Genomic DNA, 21,029 nt, shown 5'->3' with positions numbered 1-21,029 from the left:
TCCCCTTCCCCCCCCCCCCCGCTTTTTTTTTTCCCTCCCCCTTTCATACCAAAAGCGGTACGGTATGCTAACGCCGCGTGTGACAGTTTAATCAAACCCATTTGTTACAACAAAGCTAAGAGACCGCTGGGATTATAGGATTACGGGCAGAGTTAGGGGAACATGTGGCTTTTGCCATTGGCCGGGGCTGGGCACGGCGCGGCCCCGCCGCCCGCGGCCGCACAATAGCCGGGTTGCGGCGCGCCGCGCTCCGCTCCCGCTCCGCGGCGCGCCGCGGGGGCACTTGCTACTTTTGCTGGGAGCCGGTGCTTTCAGGAAGCCGGAGCTAGCCAGGCACCCGTAAATCAACTCATGCAGAAAAAGGAGAAAAGTTTCGGTAAGGTCGCAGTCTCCCTTTTTTCTTTTTCTTTTTTTTTCCTTGGTTCGCACTGAGCAAAACCCGTACCTTAAAGTAGCGTTTAGGGAAAGAAGCTTGTTTCTCTTTCCTCTTCAATACTGAATACGTAGCGAGCAGGTCTGTGTGTGTGTGTGCGCGCATGTTGCTCTGAGAGACCCCAAAGATTGCTTCCTAGGACAGCTTTGTAGGACTGCTGTTCAAACCAATTAATCTTGCGAGGTGCAACAAATATTGCTACATTCTTTTCCGCTACCTCCCTCTCCCCTCTTCTCCCCATCGCCTCATCCCCGTGATGCTTGAAAAGGAATTAGCACAAAAGGCCTGAGCGTCCAACTCCAAAAGGGATTCTTTGTTGTTGTAGAGTGTATGTTTCTTATTTATTTTTTTTTTATTTTGCATGTGAGCTGCATCAAAATTGAACTCAGTCTTGCAAATCTCTTGTTGGCCTTTGCCAAGCACTAGCACTTTGCTGCCATGGTAACTGTAATTAAACTGATAAGAGTGGAAAAATGTCAGTATCTCTGAGCCTTGCAGCTGCATTGGAGAAAAGGGGAATCAAATTGGTTCCCAGCATCACTGCTCTAAAAAAGGAGGGAGGGAGTGGGGGGCGAAGGGGGAGCACGACAGGGATAGGAACATAGCTAAGCAGCTCCAGTCCCTGAGATCTGGGTACATCTATTTGCTGTGTTGTCCCTTAGGGGGCTACAGCCTGCAGGGATGCTCTGGGCCAGTGAACAGAGAGAAACAAGCTTTTAGGCCCAATCTAGCTTTCAAAAAGAGAAGGGGAAAGAAGAAGAGAAATCTTTTGTTTGGTGTCTCTTGGCAATCGACTAGCCATGTTGGCCAAATTCTTTTAATCTGTATCACTGCTCCCAGCTGTGGGACTGCACCCCCCCCCCTTTTTCCTTAAAAAAAAAAAAAGAAAAAGAAAAAAAAGAAAAAAAACTCTTCCTTCTTTCCCCTTCCTAAAAGAAAAGGGGGGGAAAAATCAGATTCCTCTGTAGAAGGGTCAGGAGGTGAAGTTTAGTTATTTACTATGGGGAAAATTTAACTCAAAAGTATACAAGAGAGTCTATATTCAGAGTCCTAAAAATCTTACTTTTTTTTTTCTTTTCTTTTTTTTTTTTTTTTTTTTTTTTAATACCCTGAGTGTTATGGAGTTGCGGTTACTTTGTTGTGTTAACTACAGAAGCTGAGACTGTGCGGATGAATGGCACAGAACAAGAGAGCATAATGGAGGCAATCAACCGTTAGGCTGGTTCACAATGCAATCCAGGCAATTAAAAGCTCACCAGAGTTTAAATGAAATGGTTCTACTTATTTCTGCGCACCACACTGCACAGGCTATTATTTATGTCTCTTTTTTTTTTAATTATGATTTCCCTTAAACTGTCAAATAACTCAGAATAGCAGGGTCTCGGAGGCAATAAGAATTTTCCACAGAACCATTTACATGCCAATCTAAAACTAGTTACGACTCCTGATGTGCTACATGCAAGTTCTGAAATGTTTCTTAGCTTCTAAAACCTTAACTCTTTTCTAAAGTCTGTCTGTATTGTCCGGCATAATTGGAATGCTGAATGCTTTTAGGATGAAGCTACAAAGTGGGAAAGCATCTGAAAAGTATTCTTTTTATCTTCTACTGGATCTCTAACTCTCTTGTTGAGTGCACATTTCTGTCAGTTTGCTGTGTTCTAGAGATCAGTACAGTGATACCTAATTTTCTCCAAACTGATATTTATTTTTCTTTAAAGCAGAGGCAAGTTTTCCTGTTTCTTGAAGTGCATCTTACTGTCCTTGGTAGGAACTATGTACATGCCTCAGCGAGGGGGCCTCAGTTTTAAAATGATCTACTGCATGATAATATCCACCTTTTCGATCCCTAACGTGTCTTTCAAAGACTGTTTCAACTACGAACCACTGTTCTGAAGGTCTTGTGCAGCACCTAGCACAGTCAGGGACCAATCCTGGTCACAGACACTACTGCATCACTGACAAAATGTAATTCCGTTATGCCAGATCCCTATTCTCCTGCATTTTGAGAAGGGTGATAATTAGAGGGAAATGTTTTTCTCTTTTTTTTTCCCCCTTTTTTCTTTTTTTTTTTTTTTTTTTTGTCTGTCTTCTGGAGGCTAATTTAGCCCTTCTTGCAGTCTTTCCTCTTTATCTCAAACCTCATAGTTACAAACTGATTGACAGCGTTTCATCAGGCAGCAGCGATAACAACAAGGGATGGGAGTTGGTTGTATTGCACAACTTATCCAGGGTGACCAAGAGAAACCCAAAACTCTCCAACTGAGGATATGAAGATCCCCCTTCAGCAATCCTAAAGGTGGTGGGTGGTGACTAAGAAGTCTTATTCCTAACACGGCTCTGCAGTGTGGGCAGCGTCTTAGGGATGGGGTGAGGGGTTGAAGGGAGGGAACAGAGGAGAGAGGCTAGAGGAAGCCCTTGAGGACTGAGTGGGGTGAAATGAGAAGGGTTCGTGTGACAGTGACAGACTAGGCTCAGGAATTGCTCTGCTCTGAGAGCAGCCCTGCTCCGTGATGCAGAGCAGGGGTAGGACTCCGCAGGGCTGGAGGAAAAGCTGGGTTTGATTTTTCACAGCCGGCGCGTAGCCGTGTGGTTTTTTTGGAAGTGCTCCACGAGCGCTGCCTTCACGGGGGAGAGGGGAGGAGGGCGGCCAGGCGGCAGTGCTCCGCACCGCTTCCTGGTGTTTCAGCGGCAAGCAGTTTGGATGGTTTTGTGGGTGCCGTCAGCCTCTGAAAGGGTCCTTCCTGTGTCCTGAGGAGTAAACGAGTACTCAGACCGCAGCCTCCGAGCAGCTGGCTAACAGGGAGCTGCAGGTATTCTTACTGCCAAATTAAGAGAGAGCTAAAAATACACAAGCGCTTATGTGGAAAGTGTAGCTGCGCTGGAGACCTTATGGGAACATTAAAAGGAAGAGAGATGGTCTGAGAGCTGATCCGCATTAAGGTGGATCGTACTACACTGGAAAAAGTGATCAAGTATTCTGCCGTCAAAATTAAGTGATTTAATCTGGGGCATGAAAAGAAAAGGGCACGTGCAAAGAATTTGGAGATAAGTAAAACACTTCTTGGAGCACTGTTTTGTGCTTTGTTGTGTTTAGATCCATTTTATATTTCAAAAAATAAGTGCAACTTTTCTTTTTATAATGAAACAGTAGTTTTGTTAGTTTTTTTTTTTTATTAAAATAGAGGTAGCCTGACTACAAGTAAAATGAGAAAGGATCTGAAGAGCAAAACACTCCTTCCCTCCAAAAGCTGCTGCAAACAGAATCCCTAATCTGAAGATACTGCCAAGGAGATGTCAGACCCACCTTCTCGCTCAGCCTCAGGAAAACAGATGCGAAGGGTTGTTAACACTGCTTCCGTGGGGAGCCTGTCCCTTTCCACTTGTCTCGACAAGGAGGGTGCGGAAGCAGGGAACAGGCTAAGCGCCTCAGCAGCGCTTTGTCCGCTTTCTTGCCGTAGCAAACGTTTCGAAAGTGGTGCAGGGGTATCCGTGAGACTGCGCAAGCCGTTGGGGTTTAGGGGTAATAAGACAACCTCGTGTTTGCATCGTATACTTCAGGAGTTGTCAGGCTTGGCTGTTGCCATTTGGTCAGATATTTGCTTAATTTAGCCTTGTTTCTGTTGCACCTTGTCCACTTTGGAAGGCGCAGGGCAGCAGATCTGCCTGGATCAGAGACTGTCGGCCTCCGTTTTCTAACCCAGTTCCTTATCAGGTGCTGAAATTTTTACATTGAGGTGTTTTTTTCCTTTTTTTTTTTTTTTTTTTTTCCTTTTTTTTTTAAGCCCCTAACTTTGTTAGCTCCTAGTTTATCCTGGACTCCCTCAAGCTAAAGATTAAAGCCCTAAAACAGTCCTGCATGCTTCTGAACTTTTTTTTTTAAACCGAGTTCCAAGAAGTTGATATAAACTGCAGTTTGTTTTATATGTTTATGCTCTCTATGTGGCCAAAGAGAGGACTGGGGATAAGAATGTTGGCGCTTAACGGATATTTATACTTCTGTTTTATGCAACTTTTAAGATTTTTCTACTGTGTGAAGTTGTAAGAGATGCAGCAGGCCTTTCCCTTACAATCAGTTTTAGGTTACCGCAAATCTCTGATTGCTTTTAGTCACTTATTCATGGCCGTATTAACATGCTGTTTTTATGTACGCGCCCTGGGTTTTGGGGGAGTCAGTTGGCGATTAAAAATGTTCTAGCGGCTCAGCCATGGTCTTACGCTACTTAGGATGAGATGTGCGTTCATTCCTAGACCTGCCGTGGACTTTGTGGGGAGCCCCGGGCGAATTGCTGGATCTCAACCTGCTGTCCGTGAACAAGAAACGGGTCCCACCTGTGGGCGGTGTGGGAGCTATGAGAGTAACGCTGAGCGAGGAGTGGTGGAAAGGCAGCAACGCCGCTCGTATGCTGACAGATGGAAAAATAGAAGCCTAATGCGGTTTTGTTGTGAGCTGCCGGCGCTGCGCAGTAGTAACGCCGTGGTAGTGCCACTAGGAGACCTCTGTCTCTGTAACTCGACTGTTAATTTAGCAGATGAGTAGATTGCTCCAAAATGCATAGCAGTGCATTGCAAACGGGGGAGCAGGGCTGTCGTAATGCTATGCCACGATAAGAATTGCTTTTGCTAACTCGGTGACCATCGAACTTCACAGGTGCCATTCGGGAGCTGAGTTTGGTAACCCTGAAAATCTTGTGACAGGCTCCAGAGTCAGCACGAACCACACAAATCCCAAGTGCTCTACGTACTCGTACGCTTGCAGATCCCCTGGAAGTCTCAGCTGGCGTAGTGTTTAGCCTCTTGTCTTCATAGCGCTGATATCCATAAAGAACACTATGCCATTGCTTCAAAGATTACACTCGTTTTCCTGTTTTCCTTATGAGAGCTCTTTTTTGAAAAACAAAACGAAACAGAAAAACCCTTCATGTTCTCGCTACCTGAGACTGCCTTTCTGTAGTGGTGTGTTACAGCACCAACTGAGATCTGCTGATAAAAGCTGGGACTGTAAAGCTTTCCTAACAGTAGGTAGTAGAGCATTCTTGATGAGGAGCTCTTGAATTTGCTTTTCTTTGTTACAAGACTCTGTCTGACCTTTCCCAGTCTCTGCGTAAGAGCTGGGCGCCATTCACTAAATTTGGGGATAGAATATTCTTGTTAACAAAGGCATTCATTTTCCAGTCTTGAAAAATTCTCATTGTAATGTTAAGATGCACTGTAATGAGTAGCTTTAAAAAAAGAGAGAAAAAGAAAAGTTTGATCCCTGATTGGCTTAAAACAGTGAGATAACCTAATAATCAAACTGTGTGTTGATTCTCTCTTTTTCCGATGCCTCTCTGATGTACAAGAAAGAATCTGCAGGGCTATGATTTTGCTTCTAAAAAATGACTTTCTGAAGATTGGTCCAAGTGTAATGGGATAACAGTTCATGAGATTAACTAAGAGAGATCAGTCTGTAAGCGCTTTGGAGCAGTGACCTATTCTCCCCCTGTACTGTAAAACTGAGTGCAGTCGACTTTCGTATGGATCTTTGGCAGCTGGCTGCAGTGCTCAGTGTATAGTCGCGCTCTCCCAACTGTGCTCCGCTTTCACCACAATCTAAATGGTTATTTAAATGCTATCTGCCACTACATCAGAAGGTGAATGCACATAAGTGATGCCCCTGTACTCTTTGCTCTGAACTATTTGTTGGCTAAGTTTGAGATTAAAAAGTGTGAGATGGTGTGTGTGTGTTTGTTTTGGGGTTTTTTTTGTATGTGTGGGGTGGTGATAAACTAATAAGTATCTGACCATGTGCAGATTATTTGAAATCAGATTTTTCAGATGGTCCTTAGACTTAAGGTCTGAAGATGCTGGTACTGAAGTCTCTGGAAATGTGATTACTTCATTCATGTGCGTTACAGGAACTGCAATATTAAACAGTAAAACAACCTTTCCATCCTCCCTCTCCCCCCAAGGTCATGTCAAACCTCCCTGAAAGTCTAGCCCAGAGCCTCTATTAGCTTCAGTCTTTCCATATCTAGTATTTGGAGTGCTTTTGCATTCTATAAACATGTAAATAGGTCCAAATATGTAAGTTTAGCTATGCTTGCTATCACAGATACTGTTTAAAACATTGCTTGTTAGACATTAGATGCACTGGGCAAAAATGGATAACTTTTTAGCTGAACTGTTTGTGTTGATTTATATTTTAATTCTTCTAATCATATTTCTTTTCAGCAAAGAGACCAGGTAAATGAAGTATTTAAGAGAAGCTGTAGAACTTAAACCAGTGGATGTTTCAGCTCTCAAATTTATCTTAATAATGTTTTCAGCTTGCTGCGGACTGTTTAGATTATTTCGCTTTATCTACATGATTGCCTTTTTAATGAACTGGGTGTGTATGGGAGTGGAGAGATGAAGACAGAAAAGAGACCGTCTTGGGGGGACTGTCTGTTTTTCACTCCTCTCTTGTCTCCTTATATTGCAGGTATACAAATGCTCTCAGTCCAGCCAGACACCAAGCCGAAAGGTTGTGCTGGCTGCAACCGTAAGATTAAAGACCGGTATCTTCTAAAGGCCCTGGACAAATACTGGCATGAAGACTGCCTGAAATGTGCCTGCTGTGACTGTCGTTTGGGGGAGGTGGGCTCTACTTTGTACACCAAAGCCAACCTTATCCTTTGTCGCAGAGACTACCTGAGGTAGGATACGACCTTCTTGCCTTCACTGACAAACTTTGCTATTCCGTTCAGTCTTTGATCGGGAGCGTGGCGTAAGCGATGCTCAATAAGACAAAGTGTTACATTTGGAGCATAGAAAAACAAACGCTGCAGTATAGAGATAAAACTAAAATCCACAGGTCATTTTCTATGTACTGAATCAGAAAACGCACACAACCAGATCTCACGCGCAGCTGCCAGTTTTCCTAATTCTAATGCCAAGGTCTCCTTTTCAAAGAGGAGGAGGAAGAGAATAGAAGAAACTGGATGTTTCTCGCAGCCCCGCATTTCCAGGGATCTGATCCCCTTTTAAACGCAATGCGGTGTTCGGTAGTAGTGGCCTAAAACAAAAGGGCTGTCTGTCATCTTTGAACAGCAAAGCAAGAGTAGGGTTTGAGCTCTGAGGAGGACGTCACTCTTCTTAGTTTATGCGTTTTTGTCCTCTTAGTTTGCCAGAAGAATTTCATTTATAGTGGTGGTAGCTTTTATGAATGTTGTCATTCTTCTATTAGAAGCTGGATTAAGATTACCAACATGTTTTCCCCCATGTTAAATAACTTTGTAGATAATAGCTTTAAATTCACTTCGGTCTTGATGCAGCTTGGTGACCTGGGTGGGATGCTTTGTAACCTGTTGCTGCTTTTCAGAGGTAACAAGTTGTCACCTGTTTTTCTACCTTCTTGTTTGCTTGTGGACCTGCATTCTTAAGAATATTTGAAGTTTAACTTGCAGCAGAATACTACTAAGCAGCACTAAGCTAGTTTATCTGCAGAGTATGTGTGAATAAATAGGGCTACTTGCAGAAGATAAGTTTTAATCTGGAAAGTTTAGTCTCCCTAGGCTCTCAACAGTAAATAGAGAGAGAAAGAGGCTCCTTTGGGGTGATTCAGAGCACTTATTTCCTATAGGAGCACCTCTCTTCCATTCCCTATGGAGGAGGCCTAATGAGACTAGCTGCCTTAGGCTAACATGAATTTCTGGGAATATTTCCCCTGCCCTTGTAGTGAAGTATTCCTTTTAAAGGGACATTCAAGTCATTAATACATCAGGGAAAAATTAAAGTTATTCCTGAATGTTTTAACTTACAAGTTCAGTTTTAGTGCAGGTACCAATGTATAAGGCTTCTGTACACTGAGCCGTTTGGGTAGACTGGAACAGAAATTAAGATCAAAGTGTTAACAATTTTTTGGTACTCTGGCTGTCTGTATTACGACTGTTTTTTTTTTTTTTTTTTTTTTTTTCTCCTAGAGTGGAACAAGAACAACAAAAAATCTGTGCACCTGCTTTGTACTTCTGCTGAGCTGGGTGTTCAGATCCGCAAGGCAGTTCAGGGTTCTTCAGACATGGTCTTGGAGTACTTAGTGGTGAAAGTGCTCTGTTACAGTTTAAAGCTCTGTAAAAGGAACACAAGAGAGTACTGGAATTGAGCAAAGAGTATGCACCTTAAAGTTACTGCATTAAGGCTGCCAGAGAAGTAGCTAAGAACCTTATTTTTAAAAACCAAGGGGAAATGTTTGAAACAATGAGTGGAAGGGAATTATTGTACAGGAACACGTCACTTGCAATCGATCTTACAACAACTCTGTAAACATACACATGCTTTAACAGCTTCTGGGAGAGGGTAAGGCTTTTCCTAATTTTTCAAGCCTGTTTTAAGAATCCTTTTTCTTACGAATGACTGCAATGAGTGAATGAACTCTGCTGTGGCAGTTTCGTCTGAGCCCTAAATTTTTGGGGGGCTTGGAACTTGTTGATCTTGCAAGTACTAGTGCAACAGATCAATGTCTTAAGATCAAGAGCAAAAGTGATGTAACAATAAGGATATAAGCAAAGTATTTCCCCACATGTGCATGCACCCACATCCCATTGCTGTTTGGCCCTTGAATGTCTAGAAGGAGTAAATATTTTGCTAACCGATGTTTAAAACTCTAAGTAATGCACAGAAAAGAGATCATTTTTACCCAATGGTTTTAACCCATGACCTTATTCAAAACCAATGTTTAGTTCATATGCAATAGTTGGACCAGTGAAAACTAATTAGCACAGATGAAAAATCCTGTAATCGTGTTTAAGATATTTCTGATTTGTCTCTAGATTTATCAAGTCTTAATGAAGCTATTTAGTCATGAGCCTTTTTTAGTGATTCTTGTGAGTGCATAGATTTAAACTTGGTATTTACACTAAACTTCAGACTGATGCACTTAAGGTAATTGCAGATAGTCATTTGCCTCATTGCGTCTTATCTACTTAGTTATGCAGTGAACCTATAAAAGTGATCTTTTTAATGCTAATGTAGAAACTAGTTAAATGTTCTTTAGCTTTGTAGTCAAATAAGCTTTCATATTTAGCAACCTACTTGACATGAATTTAAAGAACAAATTACTTTGTACTAATGATCAGATTAGGGTTCGATTACAGTTTCAAACTGTCCCCTTATTTTATTTATTTTTTTTCTTTTTAACCTTAAAGGGAATCTTTGCATGGAAAACTGTTCAAGCTTCCTATTAATTTATGTGGTGCCCTCTAGAGGATATGTGGCTTGTATGATACTATAAAGAGTAAAATTGCTTATTAACTTGTCTCTCCATGTTCATTATGTCTTTCAATAAGACAGCCATACTACAGACTCTATAAGCAATAATGCAGCTACTTTGTGTGCTTTAACATTCATGGTTAGATTCACAAACTGCGTGCGTGTGTCTCTGGCTATTTGCAAAGATACTGGAAGTATCTCTCGCTTAGAAACGCCTGCCAAAAACCCTAATCCCCGATGCACACTCGTGTTCTGCCTTTCAGCCCCAAGGTACCCTCTGAGGGTATCTCGGAGGCTGAGATGCTTTGATAAGCTCTTTAGACATATCTCGTACCTTTAGAACGTCAAAACTTCCTTGGCTTTAGCTGTCCGCTTTGGTAAAATCGGGGAATTTTACTCTGTTAAAGCGCTTTTCCTTGGAGGAGGGGGCAGAAGTCTTGAATGAGGGAATGAGCTTGGGAGACATCCTGGGTGCGCGAGACAAGGCTTCAGCCTGTAGCTCGACTCCCGTGAGTCAGGCGAGGGGTTTCGGAGGTGGCATGCGGCACGGAGGGTATGAGGGTGGCCATGGCAGGCATGAACTCCGTTTTGTTAACGAGGATGAGAACTGACTTGAGTAAAGAAAGGACTCGATGTTAGAAATAGCATACTTGGTGAAAATGATATGCAGAGTATAATTCCCCTGCAGGCTTCTGTCTCCTGCTTATACACTCCTGGGTTAAAAAGTGAAGACTTAATTTGAGGAACTTAGGTTTATGCCAATATTTCAAGTCTGTTTTCTCATATATTTCACTTACTGTAGTGGGGTTTTTTGTTCTTTTTCCTTTTTTCCTCCAGAGCTGTGGGATGACATCTTAATGTATCAACTTCTCCCAGTCTGTCCTCCGTGCTAACTGGCAATATATGCATGTACAAGCACAACATTCCCTTTGAAATCTGCCATGAGGGCCAGTAATGACCAGCTGACCCAAGCGCTGTTAACATTATCAAACTGGTTGTTAACTGGAAGGTTGTTACTTATCTAGACCTCAGGTACGAGCTAGATGAAGCAAGCTTTGGTTACACATTCTGGGCCGCTTCTGCCCAAAAATATGGGAAAACGGCCTCGCGCTCGTCTTCGGCGGGCGCCAGGGGACTTGCTTGCTGGTCCATCTGTGCGTCCGCCTCCTGCGAGGTTCCCCTGCCCCAGCTGCAGATATTTCTAGACGCACGGTAGTGCGTGCCGCACGTTTCAGATTAATATCTGGCCCCTAAAAGTGTAAAATGGAAGCCCTGCAATTACATGCAACTCGGTTGCATTAAATAATGAGCTTCCTCGGATGCAGTGAAAATATGAAAGTACAGCTGTGCTAAGCTAGTAGCAATGTAGGTCAATCACCCTTCTCACTTAGGTTTTTAACTACGCAAACCCTGCTGAGCGACCAATGACTACAAAGTGCTGTTTCATTCCTATTTAATTTTGGCAGCATTTTACTGAAGAGCAGGCATTCATGCAGCTAAATTATCTTCACTGTTCCTGGTTTTAACTCCAGCTCTATGACACTAAATGTTGGAGTGCATATCTCTTAGTAAACACAAAGAGTATGGTTTCTGATTTTTATTTATTTATTTATTTTTCAAATCCATCTCTTAACGTGGAAATTGAATTAGAACTTTTATTACTTTTTGCATAATTTCCCTGGCCAGGCAAACAGATCATAGGAAAAGGATTAACAAAACTAATATACTGGGGTGGCATTTGTGCCCTTAAACACATCTAGAAGTGTACTGGGGATGGGGGAGTGGAAATAGGACATAAAACTCTGCCCTCCCTCTCCCTTTCCCCCCCCCCCAAGTTTGATAATGATTTGGCTTGTACTGCGGACTTTAGAGGTATCACAGAACAGCTATGAAGATTAGACTGTTATTGCTTAAGGAAGAGGCAAATCGTGGTTTTATTTCTTACGCCTTTGCTAGTGGGAAGACTTTGAGACAAATCAAGTTTTTTAAAATGCCTATGTTGGACCAGATCTTGTAAATAATGAAAACTGACTACAGAAAGTAAAGTGTTCAACCATGAGCATCGTGAAGATGTTACCTCCGTAAAATATTTAGCTTGTGAAAGGGTGCAGGCTGAAAAGAGTTGAGCTGAGGAAGCAGCCTTTTCTTGTCCAACTGCTCTTGCTCTAAAGGCAATTATTATTTAAAAAAAGATTATGTAGGAATACTTAGAAATTCAAGGCAGACTTAAAATGTCTTGTTGTCTGGTACCGATTAGCAGATCCTGCTTCTCTCATGTAGTGGAAAGTGCACGTTAAATATTGCAGACAGCTAAGATACCAGCTCTTTTAAATGAGTGTGTAAGTACTCCAGATGGAAATTTTTCACGGGTAGTGGGATATAAGGTGTTTTCATAAATGACACCTCAGTATGCTTCTTGCCCGGCTTAATTAAACAAGGGTAGCTCTTTAAAGATTTAAGCATTTTGAGTTCTCAGGAATAGCAAGGTATTTACAGAAGTGAAGCTTAAGAGAGCTCAGCTTTCTTCATTAAAGCTTTGTAGGATTGAACCCTTATTTACATAAATACCCTTGTTGAAATGCATGGAAGTATTCATGGGAGTAAGGGTTTGCAGGGACAAGCCCTAAAATATTTTAAAATATGCATATAAAAATGGTAGCTGTAATGGTCTGCTTGTTTTAGCATGATTGTGAGAAATGCATTTTCTCCCAAATGCACATTAATTGTATCATTTAGTATGTCTAAAAAAAAAAGGGGGGGGGGAGAAGCAATAACACTAACTCTTCCGCTGATTAGCAACAGTTTTAAAACCCTCGAAATACCTTGAAGGGATGAGGGTGTACTGCAAGGGGAGTAGAGCACATACACGCAGTTAGTCCACCAAACTTGCAAGTAATAATGCTTTTGATTTAGTTGCACTTTGCCTAGTTTAGCACGTTCTTATTTCAGTTCATCTATAATAGCTTCTAATAAGAAACGTTCAATTAAGCTGTTAAAATTGGTGTTTAAGTCATGTTGAAATGCTGTAAAACGTGTGTACTCAAGTTTGACGCTCTTCAGTAGTTCCATGTGTTTGCTAGTGTCTTCTGGTATTTTTCTTCAGAGCTGCCAAATTTTTAATAATTGTGTTATTTTTAGTGGCTTAAAATACACAGTTTAATTTCCAAGGATGTAAATGTTCCCTCTTATAAGGCTTCTTGAAAACCAGACACTTCTTGTGTGTTGTCAAAATACCTCATTAATCTCCTGGAAATGTTCAAAGAATTTCAGGAGACTTTTCAGATGAAAGTACAGTGCATCTTAAAACCCATCCTACAACTCCTCATTACCTTACTGTAGTACAATGTGTTTTGATGGAGAATTGTTTTACTACGAAGATTTTTCTCAATTTATAGTAGCTCAATAAACCTTAATAAACGTAATGATTTGGGGGACAACCTAGGTAAATCTGTAGTGCTGCAGGATGGGTTAACACTCCTGCTGAAAGAAATCAATTTTATAGGGCTGCTCTAAGTTTCTTTAACCTCTCTCAAAAATCCAACAGAAGTGAGCCAGTAATAAGTAAACTTTCTTGATTTCTTCCTTGCTGAATTTTCCTTCATAAGTGATTCTGACTACTGTTTTTATGTAATAAGTTTAAAATAATACCATATTAAAATGCTTTAGTTTAGGAGCTTATATTATTATTTACTTTATGATATATTTGTCATCCAAAGTTTAATCAGAAGCTTTCTGCTTTTTTGACCAGAAGCATGTGCAAAACAACGCATCCGTACATATACTGTAGTGGTAAAATATTTAGCTATTATTGCCTAGAATGGAGATGCTTTTTTAAAAAAGTTCTGATCTCTGCTTTATATCTGTTCTTAAACAAATTGATTTTTTTTCCAGTTTTCATTATTTGTTCTGTGGATGCTTTACCCAAAAGTGAGAAATAAAACTCTCTACTATGTGGTTCGTTTAAAAAAAAAAAAAAAAAAAAAAAAAAAAAGAGAGAGAGAGAGAGAGTAACAAATCTTGTCTCATTGCATTTGCCCTATCCTTCAAGTATTTTAGATATATCATATAACATTTCTTGCTAATGTGAATGTTTTAATAATAGTAACAAGCATAGTACTGTCTTTTCAGGCAAAGGAGCTGAGCAAATTGAGAACTTCAAATACTGTTCACCGTGGAATACAAATTTCCTATAAAATTTTATAACAGATAATTGAAAACTGGCCAGCAAAAGGGCAATGTTGTTACAAGCCTTTCTGACTTCAGGATTTTTTTTTTTTTCTGTTTCCAATGAGGTTAAATATATTCGTGACAGATTTGGAAACCAAAATACACAGTATGTAATAGAGAAATAATTTCTAAATAAAATTGGTTTTGACTATTGCTGAACTTTGGAATGCTATAATTTGGAGTATACTTTATCAGATGCCATGTGCTTTAAAGGATGACTTTTCTCAGGGGATTCTTTATGATGATGATAATGGAAGTCACAAGCTTTTTTTTTCTTTTTTTCAATCTAAATATTCTTGAACTTTTTGTTTTTTTCAGACCCAGATGTCTGAAGCAAAGAATCTATGTTGTCAAAAAACTCTACAGATCTTAAAGTGAAATAGGTGTAAAACAATTTTAGTACTGCTGTTTTACTCCGTGCATATTCTAAATTTCATCAGCCTTTGGACACTTATTTCTTGAGTCTCATTCTATGTGCTTGGCGTTTTCTAAGAAATCAGTAGGCTCATATTTTAAAAGAGAATAGGACCTTTAAAAAGAAATCTCTAGAATATGCTGCTTTTAAAGGTGTATGTAAGAGTGTACCTGAAAAAGGATGGATAGTATAGCTAGCTGTACCTTACTTTGGAGGAAAAAAATGTAATGGAGTGTAAATATGGCCAGAACTAACTAAATTTGGGATTTAAGAAACTACTGGTTCTGCATCTTTTCTAATAGAAAGTAGTCTTTTAAAAAAAGTTTTTTTAAAAAGCATAGCATACATCAAAAATTCACGTAAGTATTGATGAATTTTGATAACTTAATGATGGGAGGAATATTTCAGCCAAAATTTGGTCGTGAACCATATAGTCCTTCTTTCTGAATGTAACATGGCTTGCTAAAGTACCTTACAAGCTCTCCACGCTCATGTCTCTGTGCTCTATGTGAACCTGCTTGGTATTACACTTCTGCTTATATTTATGCAGAAATCATGGGGAAATTCTGCATCTGTATTATACAGATACTTGGATTGGAATATGATAGCAGTGATCCCGTCTCCTCTAAATCTGGTTGAGACGCACTTTAAATACATGTTAGCAAGGAGGCATTTTCATATTTCCATAGCAATCAGTGGAGTTGGTTACAACCTGAAGTTGAGCATGCCCTAAAATGTCATGATGGCGCAAGGAGACAGCATACGTAATACAGTCTATATTCCAGCCCCAAATGAGAACTACAGCTACTAAAGACTCAACAGTATTTAGCAGCTATGTTTTTCGAAACTTTTTTTTTTTCCTTTGAGACTCCAGTTATTAACTGCAAAATATTTTCACCTGGACTGGAGAGAGCCTGTTTATGTATTTTATAACACACACAAAAAAAAAAAAAAAAAAAAAAAAAAGTGCAAGGGAACTCTGCTAGCAGAAAATCACCACTTTCATAACATAGAAAAGTACGCTCAGATCTGGATTCCTGTTCCGTGGGAAATTCTTATACAATATTCTTATATTGTTAGGCAACATTTTGCAATACTGCATTTTAAGCTTTTCATCTTGCCTTTTGCATAAATGATAATGCCTTGTGTTGGCACAAAGTGGTAAAAGTGAGAATTGCACAACGTGCAAAGATAAAATCGCTTTTGCGGGGGGGTGGGCAGAGCCGAGGAGATCAGGGATTTTATTGCATCTCTTATATATGTATATTTTTTGAAGAGGTGAGAATAAACACAGTCAAGTTATACGTTTGGATATGTTGCAACTGCTGATATATCGGACTAATTAGGAAGCCACTGCGTTACACCAGGTAACAAATGACACCTTGCTCCTGTCTCACCGCTTTCTGATTGCTCCTTTGTGGCTGAACCTTTGGACTCGATGTGGAAGCGTTAGCACTTTTCCCTCCTGAAATTGGCTCAAACATGCAAAATGCTCCTGCGTCAAACTGCGTGTTTGTTCAAGGCCAATTTCCCAGCCATAAATATTAGCATGCGGGGTGTGGTGGGGAGGCCTCTGGTTTAACTTCAGTAATGATAATTGTTATTTTGTGACCCTGTACTGAACAGTGTTACCGTTCAGCCAGGGGACAAAGTAAAATATTTTATAATGTTATTTATTTGCAGCTACCTACAGACAAATAAACATTAGTTACAGAAGAGTTGGTGCTGATCCAGATTAAATAATTAAGCCTCCTTTGAAAACACCTGTTTAAAAAAAGTTATTGCTGATCAGCCTCTAAAAATTCCAGTAACAATCCCAGAGCTTGATTTTTTTTTTTTTTTTTTTTTGGGGGGGGGTCTTTTAGATAAATCTTTTAGGAAGGCTTTCTAGGCAGTGATAACTTAAATGATTGGCAGATTAGGGATGGTAGTAACAGATGTAATAATTGAATTATTGACTTAGATTTCATCTTTTGTCGCTCTGGCTACTTCTACATAAATCCTGCTTTTCCTTAGTCAGGAATGTTACCTTCGGAGCTACTATTCCTTCTCAACGCTTGCATAGCAAACTTAAGTTTGTGTGTGGTTTTGCTTTTTTGTTTTTTTAAGATAGGAGAAAACTTTAAAATCCATCTTCCTGTGAAGAAACAAATTGCATCTCTCCACTTTCCACATTCCACATTTTCCACATTAAAGAAATTTTCCACAGAACTTGGGCATTATAGGATTTGAGGTGTGCAGACTGGGAAGGAGGGGTTGAGGTAGGCTTTTATGTTTGTAGGGATGGGTTTTTTTCCATGGATTTTTTTTCTTTCTTTTTCTTTTCTTTTTCCCCCCCTCCCACCCCCAAGGAATCCTTGTAGACATAATCTGCCTTCCTTACACAAAGTGTCATGGAAGGCAGTCTCAATAAGGTGGTGTTCTCCGCTAGTTTTTGTTGGCTTCCTTATTTAATTTGTAATCTGATACATTTAAGAACACTTTATACTAAAACAACATTAACCCTAATCCTGCAAATATATACTACATGCTTGACTTGACGTACCCTGAATAATCCTATTGAAAGCTACAGGGCCTATTAATTTAGAAACATGCCTTAGTAAAGCCAAATATTTAAAATTGGAGTGGCTTTGCCTACAAACCTGTTCCGCGTTGCCATGGCCAAATTTTTAGCGTACTGTGTATCGCACAGCTGTTATCCCTGCTTGCTGGCGCTGCCCACCACCGTTTCCCTGCAGGACAGTGAGCGGTGGCAGGTGGGACCGAGTCCGTCAAAGGGCTCTGGGACTTTGTGCCGGTCTCCATGTGTGGCGAGGTCTCGATGCATTTTTTTTTTTTTTTTTTTTTTCCCTTCTCGCACTCCAAAATTGGGCTGTCAAATCTATTCGGTTTACTTAACAGTTTCAGAGGTCTACAAGGATGTTTCTTTTTTTTTTTTTTTTTTTTTTTTGTTAAGAAAATGAAATTCCTGCATTTCTGTGCTGCGCAGAGATACATTATTAAAAAAAAAAAAAAAAAAAAAACAGGATGACATTGAGTACTTTTAACAGGCACCAGAAAGAAGAAACTTAAAATATGTTCCTTCTGTTGGGAATTTCACTTATTAGAACAACCTTAAAATCTACAGGAAATGCTGAAAAACGCCCCAGCAAATGTGCTGTTTTTAATGAGGCTCACTGTAGTCTGAAGGTAGCCAAGAGCGCTTCCCCCAGCACCTCCTTACCCAATTCAGTTGTAGCGCTGAGGGAACTGCTAGTGAAAAGAGGCAGTGAACAAAAACAGAGAGGAATGACTACTTTGTGAGCCTTCGTCTCGCTGTGGGTGCTCTGTGCTTTCCTGAGGCCTTTTGATATGATCCCTGATATCCCAGTTACTTTCCGTCTCCAGGTGCAGCACTGCAAGTGTCCTGCCCTATTCCCTTCCCCTGTTCCCTGCGCATCTTCTAAGTAGGTTCTCATCTGATACGGGGGGAAAAGAAATTACTCCGCGAAAGCACACTTAAAACCTGTGCAGCAGGTGGTACTGGCCATTACAGATTCAGCTATGGAACTGTTCAAAGGTCATCACAAAAAGTTAGACTTGCTATTAATCAGGTAGATTTGCTGTCTTGGCAGACAAACTGTTTACCGGCCCAAGATGTTTTTTTTTTTTTTCTTGTGTCCTGTTGAATAAAGCAGTTTTTAATCAAATTTATTTTATATATATGCCTGATGTTATTTTAGCAGACCTAATTATTGTAATTATTTGTAGACAAATTATTGTAAGCATGTTTAGTTTCCCAGGAAATCTTCCCTTAGGGGAAAGATGCGTTTCTATCAGTTTAAGCCTGGAAATCACAATCTCTGCACAGCACCCACGATCCAAGCCTCTTGCCTCTGAAACTTTGAAGAACTATTTTCTGCACCCTTTGAGCAATGCTTCTTCGAATCTCTGAGCTCTAGCTGACCTCTTGTGGAACCAAAGCTAACTTAGTACTGGTGCGTTTGGTCGGTGGGGTATTTGTTGTTGTTGTGCACACTTGCAGAGCACTATGTTAGCTTCCAGCAGTGCTGTGCTTTCCACGTTGGGTGGTGGCATTTGCTGATACGAGGAATAGTGCCAATATCACCAGCGTATTTGCTGTCTGCCTCTTGGTTTGTCATGGGGAAAAAAACGTATGCAGTAGTTGCTGCTAATACAGTCCCAGCTAAGTACTGCTCCTCTAGGGGACTGTTGCTGATGGGTGACGGATGCGTTGCAAAGCTCTTGCTCTTGCCTCTGCTCTGCTGACGTGGAGCAGCAGCTCTGGTGGGCTGTGTCTGGCGGGCTCTGCAGCCCTTTCCCCCTCCTGCTGCGTGCGACGGGCAGGTGTCAATATGGCTCCAGTTCTACGTGAAGACGCTAGAAAAGCAAAAGTGTTAATGGCTGCATCCATTTCTCTGCTTTCTCTGAAATTTCAGAACGCTAAAGATGACAGAGAAGTGACGCTGGAGTAGGTGACTCTCCTTCCTCAGCAGCAATACTTGTGAGGAATAATTAGTAAATCACAAGCTTAAAACTTGCCAAGAGAAAGCAACATTAGTTGTTGTTAGAGCATAGCCCTACTTCCTATCCCTACAGCTGAATGGAGTTGCCCAGACAGCTGCATCCGGGCTGATCGCTCTTCCACAGATTTGCAGTCGTGCTGTCGGTTTTTCTTCCTCCTTGTGCTCAAGGGATTATCGTCAGCCTGGACAACTCCTGACTTCTTAGCTATTGGGAAAGGGCAACAGTGTGTGTGCTCTGAACTGAGTGGTTTTGCTGCAAGATTCATTCTGAAGATCCTCTGTCATTGTAGACGTGTGTGAATCAAGGGTGCCCACTGCATGCACGAGTTTGGTAAAGAAAAACCCCCTGTAGGGTGTAACACAACCATTCTCGGTGTTCTGCATCGTTGCTGTGATGATAGCCCCCCAAAAGTCCTATCTCAGTCTATTAGCTTCTTCATAATTAGCATATGAAAAGCATAACAGGTAATCATTAGAAAGTAGATGAAAACAGCACATGCAACAAGTTGCAAGATGGCCAGATTACGGCTGCAGCCATTTGGCTCTGCCCAATTTAACAGGTCAGCACCAAAAGGCAGACTGGGAAAAGCTTCGGGAAGTGGCTAAGGAATCAAGGCTTGAACATTAATGGTTTCTGTGTGTTGCTATATTTGTCTCAACATAAATGATTTCTGATCACACCCATGATGTTTATATCAAATGTTTCTTCTCGTGGTCCTAACTACATTGAGCATGCCGTTTGTTGCTTCCATAATGCAATCTTTAAAGGTCAATCAAGTTAAAGAGTCAGACTGATGAGATTAGATATTATTTAATAAAAAAGAAAAAAAATATTCAGAGAGAGGTCTGAACATGTCTCCAGTATAATTCTGTCTGGTCTGCTAGAGGTTCCTGTGCCTTTTCCTGGAAACAGTGTGTGAACTGATTTACTTTAGCACCAAGTGGTTTTTTTGCATTCTCTGGTGATACCTCTATCCGTGTGTTCTTGGGGACAGATGAGGGAGTCTTCTGGGCGCAGGACAAAAATAAAATGACACATTTAAGTGCTTTTTTTTTAATGCTCCTGGGAGATTTTACTATCTGAATTGTGTGCAGTGAGCAGGGATTTTTCATTTCATACATCATTCACGACTTGCTGCAGTGATTCCAAAAAGTCACACACGATGATTCCCTGCTTGCACCAAAGCACAGAATTTTAAGTTTGACTTTTAAAAATGGATGTCTGAGCTTTATTAAAACTTAACTCAAAATTTAGTGTGGGGGTACAGTGTTTACATTTCTGAGGATACTAGAGGATAAAATAGCAATGAGCGCATAAGGTCCAGAGTGTTTTCCTCTCTTGTTCTTCCATTACTACTGGCTTGATGCACAAGGAGGTTGAGCACATCTCTGGCTCTGTCTTCAGCCTACATACTAAAGTTTTTCTGGTAGCACTTGCTGAGGACTCTTTTGCATTAGGCTGTTGTATTGATACAGAGCTGTGAGTGGCATATGAAGTTTGCTTCTTTTTATAAAATAAATGCACCCTCACATGCATTTTTTTTAGGGATGGTCAACAACTTTTCTGAAGTTGTGAAGTGTCTTGGAAGATATATTGAAAGTAAAGGGTTTAAATCTTGTTTTATGAGTATTTTTAATCTGCTATATAGCAGATTATAGCAAACATGCCTTTATAGCAAACATGATTCAATTTTAATAGTAAAAGCCAATCATTTGGGAGAGGATGTATTTTTCTGTCGGCATTGCCTACAGACACTATAGGCTTGCCTTCCATATCAGTCAGGAGAACAGAAGTGGATGGATACACAAGACTCCGGGCAGATGGGCGAGCATCTTGTTTTAGAGAGTTACCTAGCACTTACTGCCGATGTGCCCATAGTGGGCTTTCTAGCTTCTTCTGTAGTCACAAGATAGCAAGCAACCGAATTTTACCTGGCAGTCTGTACAAATCTGTTGTATTAAAGACAGGATTGTTAGTGATATCTTTCTGTTGCATCTGTTAGATACAAAGGAATGCAAATGGCCTGGTCATCTTTTTTTCTTCTTTTTTTTTTTTTTTTTTTTTTTTTTTTTTTTTTTTTTTCGGTGGTAGAAGGGGCTATGTTTCAGTTCTGAGAGACTTTTTCTGGACTGCGTATTACCCGCCTGCCAAAGGCAGGCTGTGCGGAAGGATGTAGGTGGCAGGCCACCTATACCCTGCTGA

The 21,029-nt window shown here is 40.7% G+C and overlaps 1 protein-coding gene across 1 annotated transcript in view; it reads left to right on the top strand.

Moving 5' to 3' along the window:
* The first annotated feature begins 351 nt into the window (after window positions 1-351).
* The window catches only part of LMO3 (LIM domain only 3), a 54,675-nt gene continuing 33,997 nt past the window's right edge, over window positions 352-21,029 (top strand). Inside the window, exons 1-2 of the mRNA XM_062570418.1 lie at window positions 352-376; window positions 6,894-7,107. Coding sequence (XP_062426402.1) covers window positions 352-376; window positions 6,894-7,107 — 239 coding nt within the window. The remainder of the gene's footprint in view (window positions 377-6,893; window positions 7,108-21,029) is intronic.

Source organism: Rhea pennata, chromosome 1, assembly GCF_028389875.1.
Source record: "Rhea pennata isolate bPtePen1 chromosome 1, bPtePen1.pri, whole genome shotgun sequence".
NCBI lineage: Eukaryota > Metazoa > Chordata > Aves > Rheiformes > Rheidae > Rhea > Rhea pennata.
The sequence above is the reverse complement of the archived record's forward strand: the minus strand, read 5'-3'. Positions and strand labels throughout refer to the sequence as shown.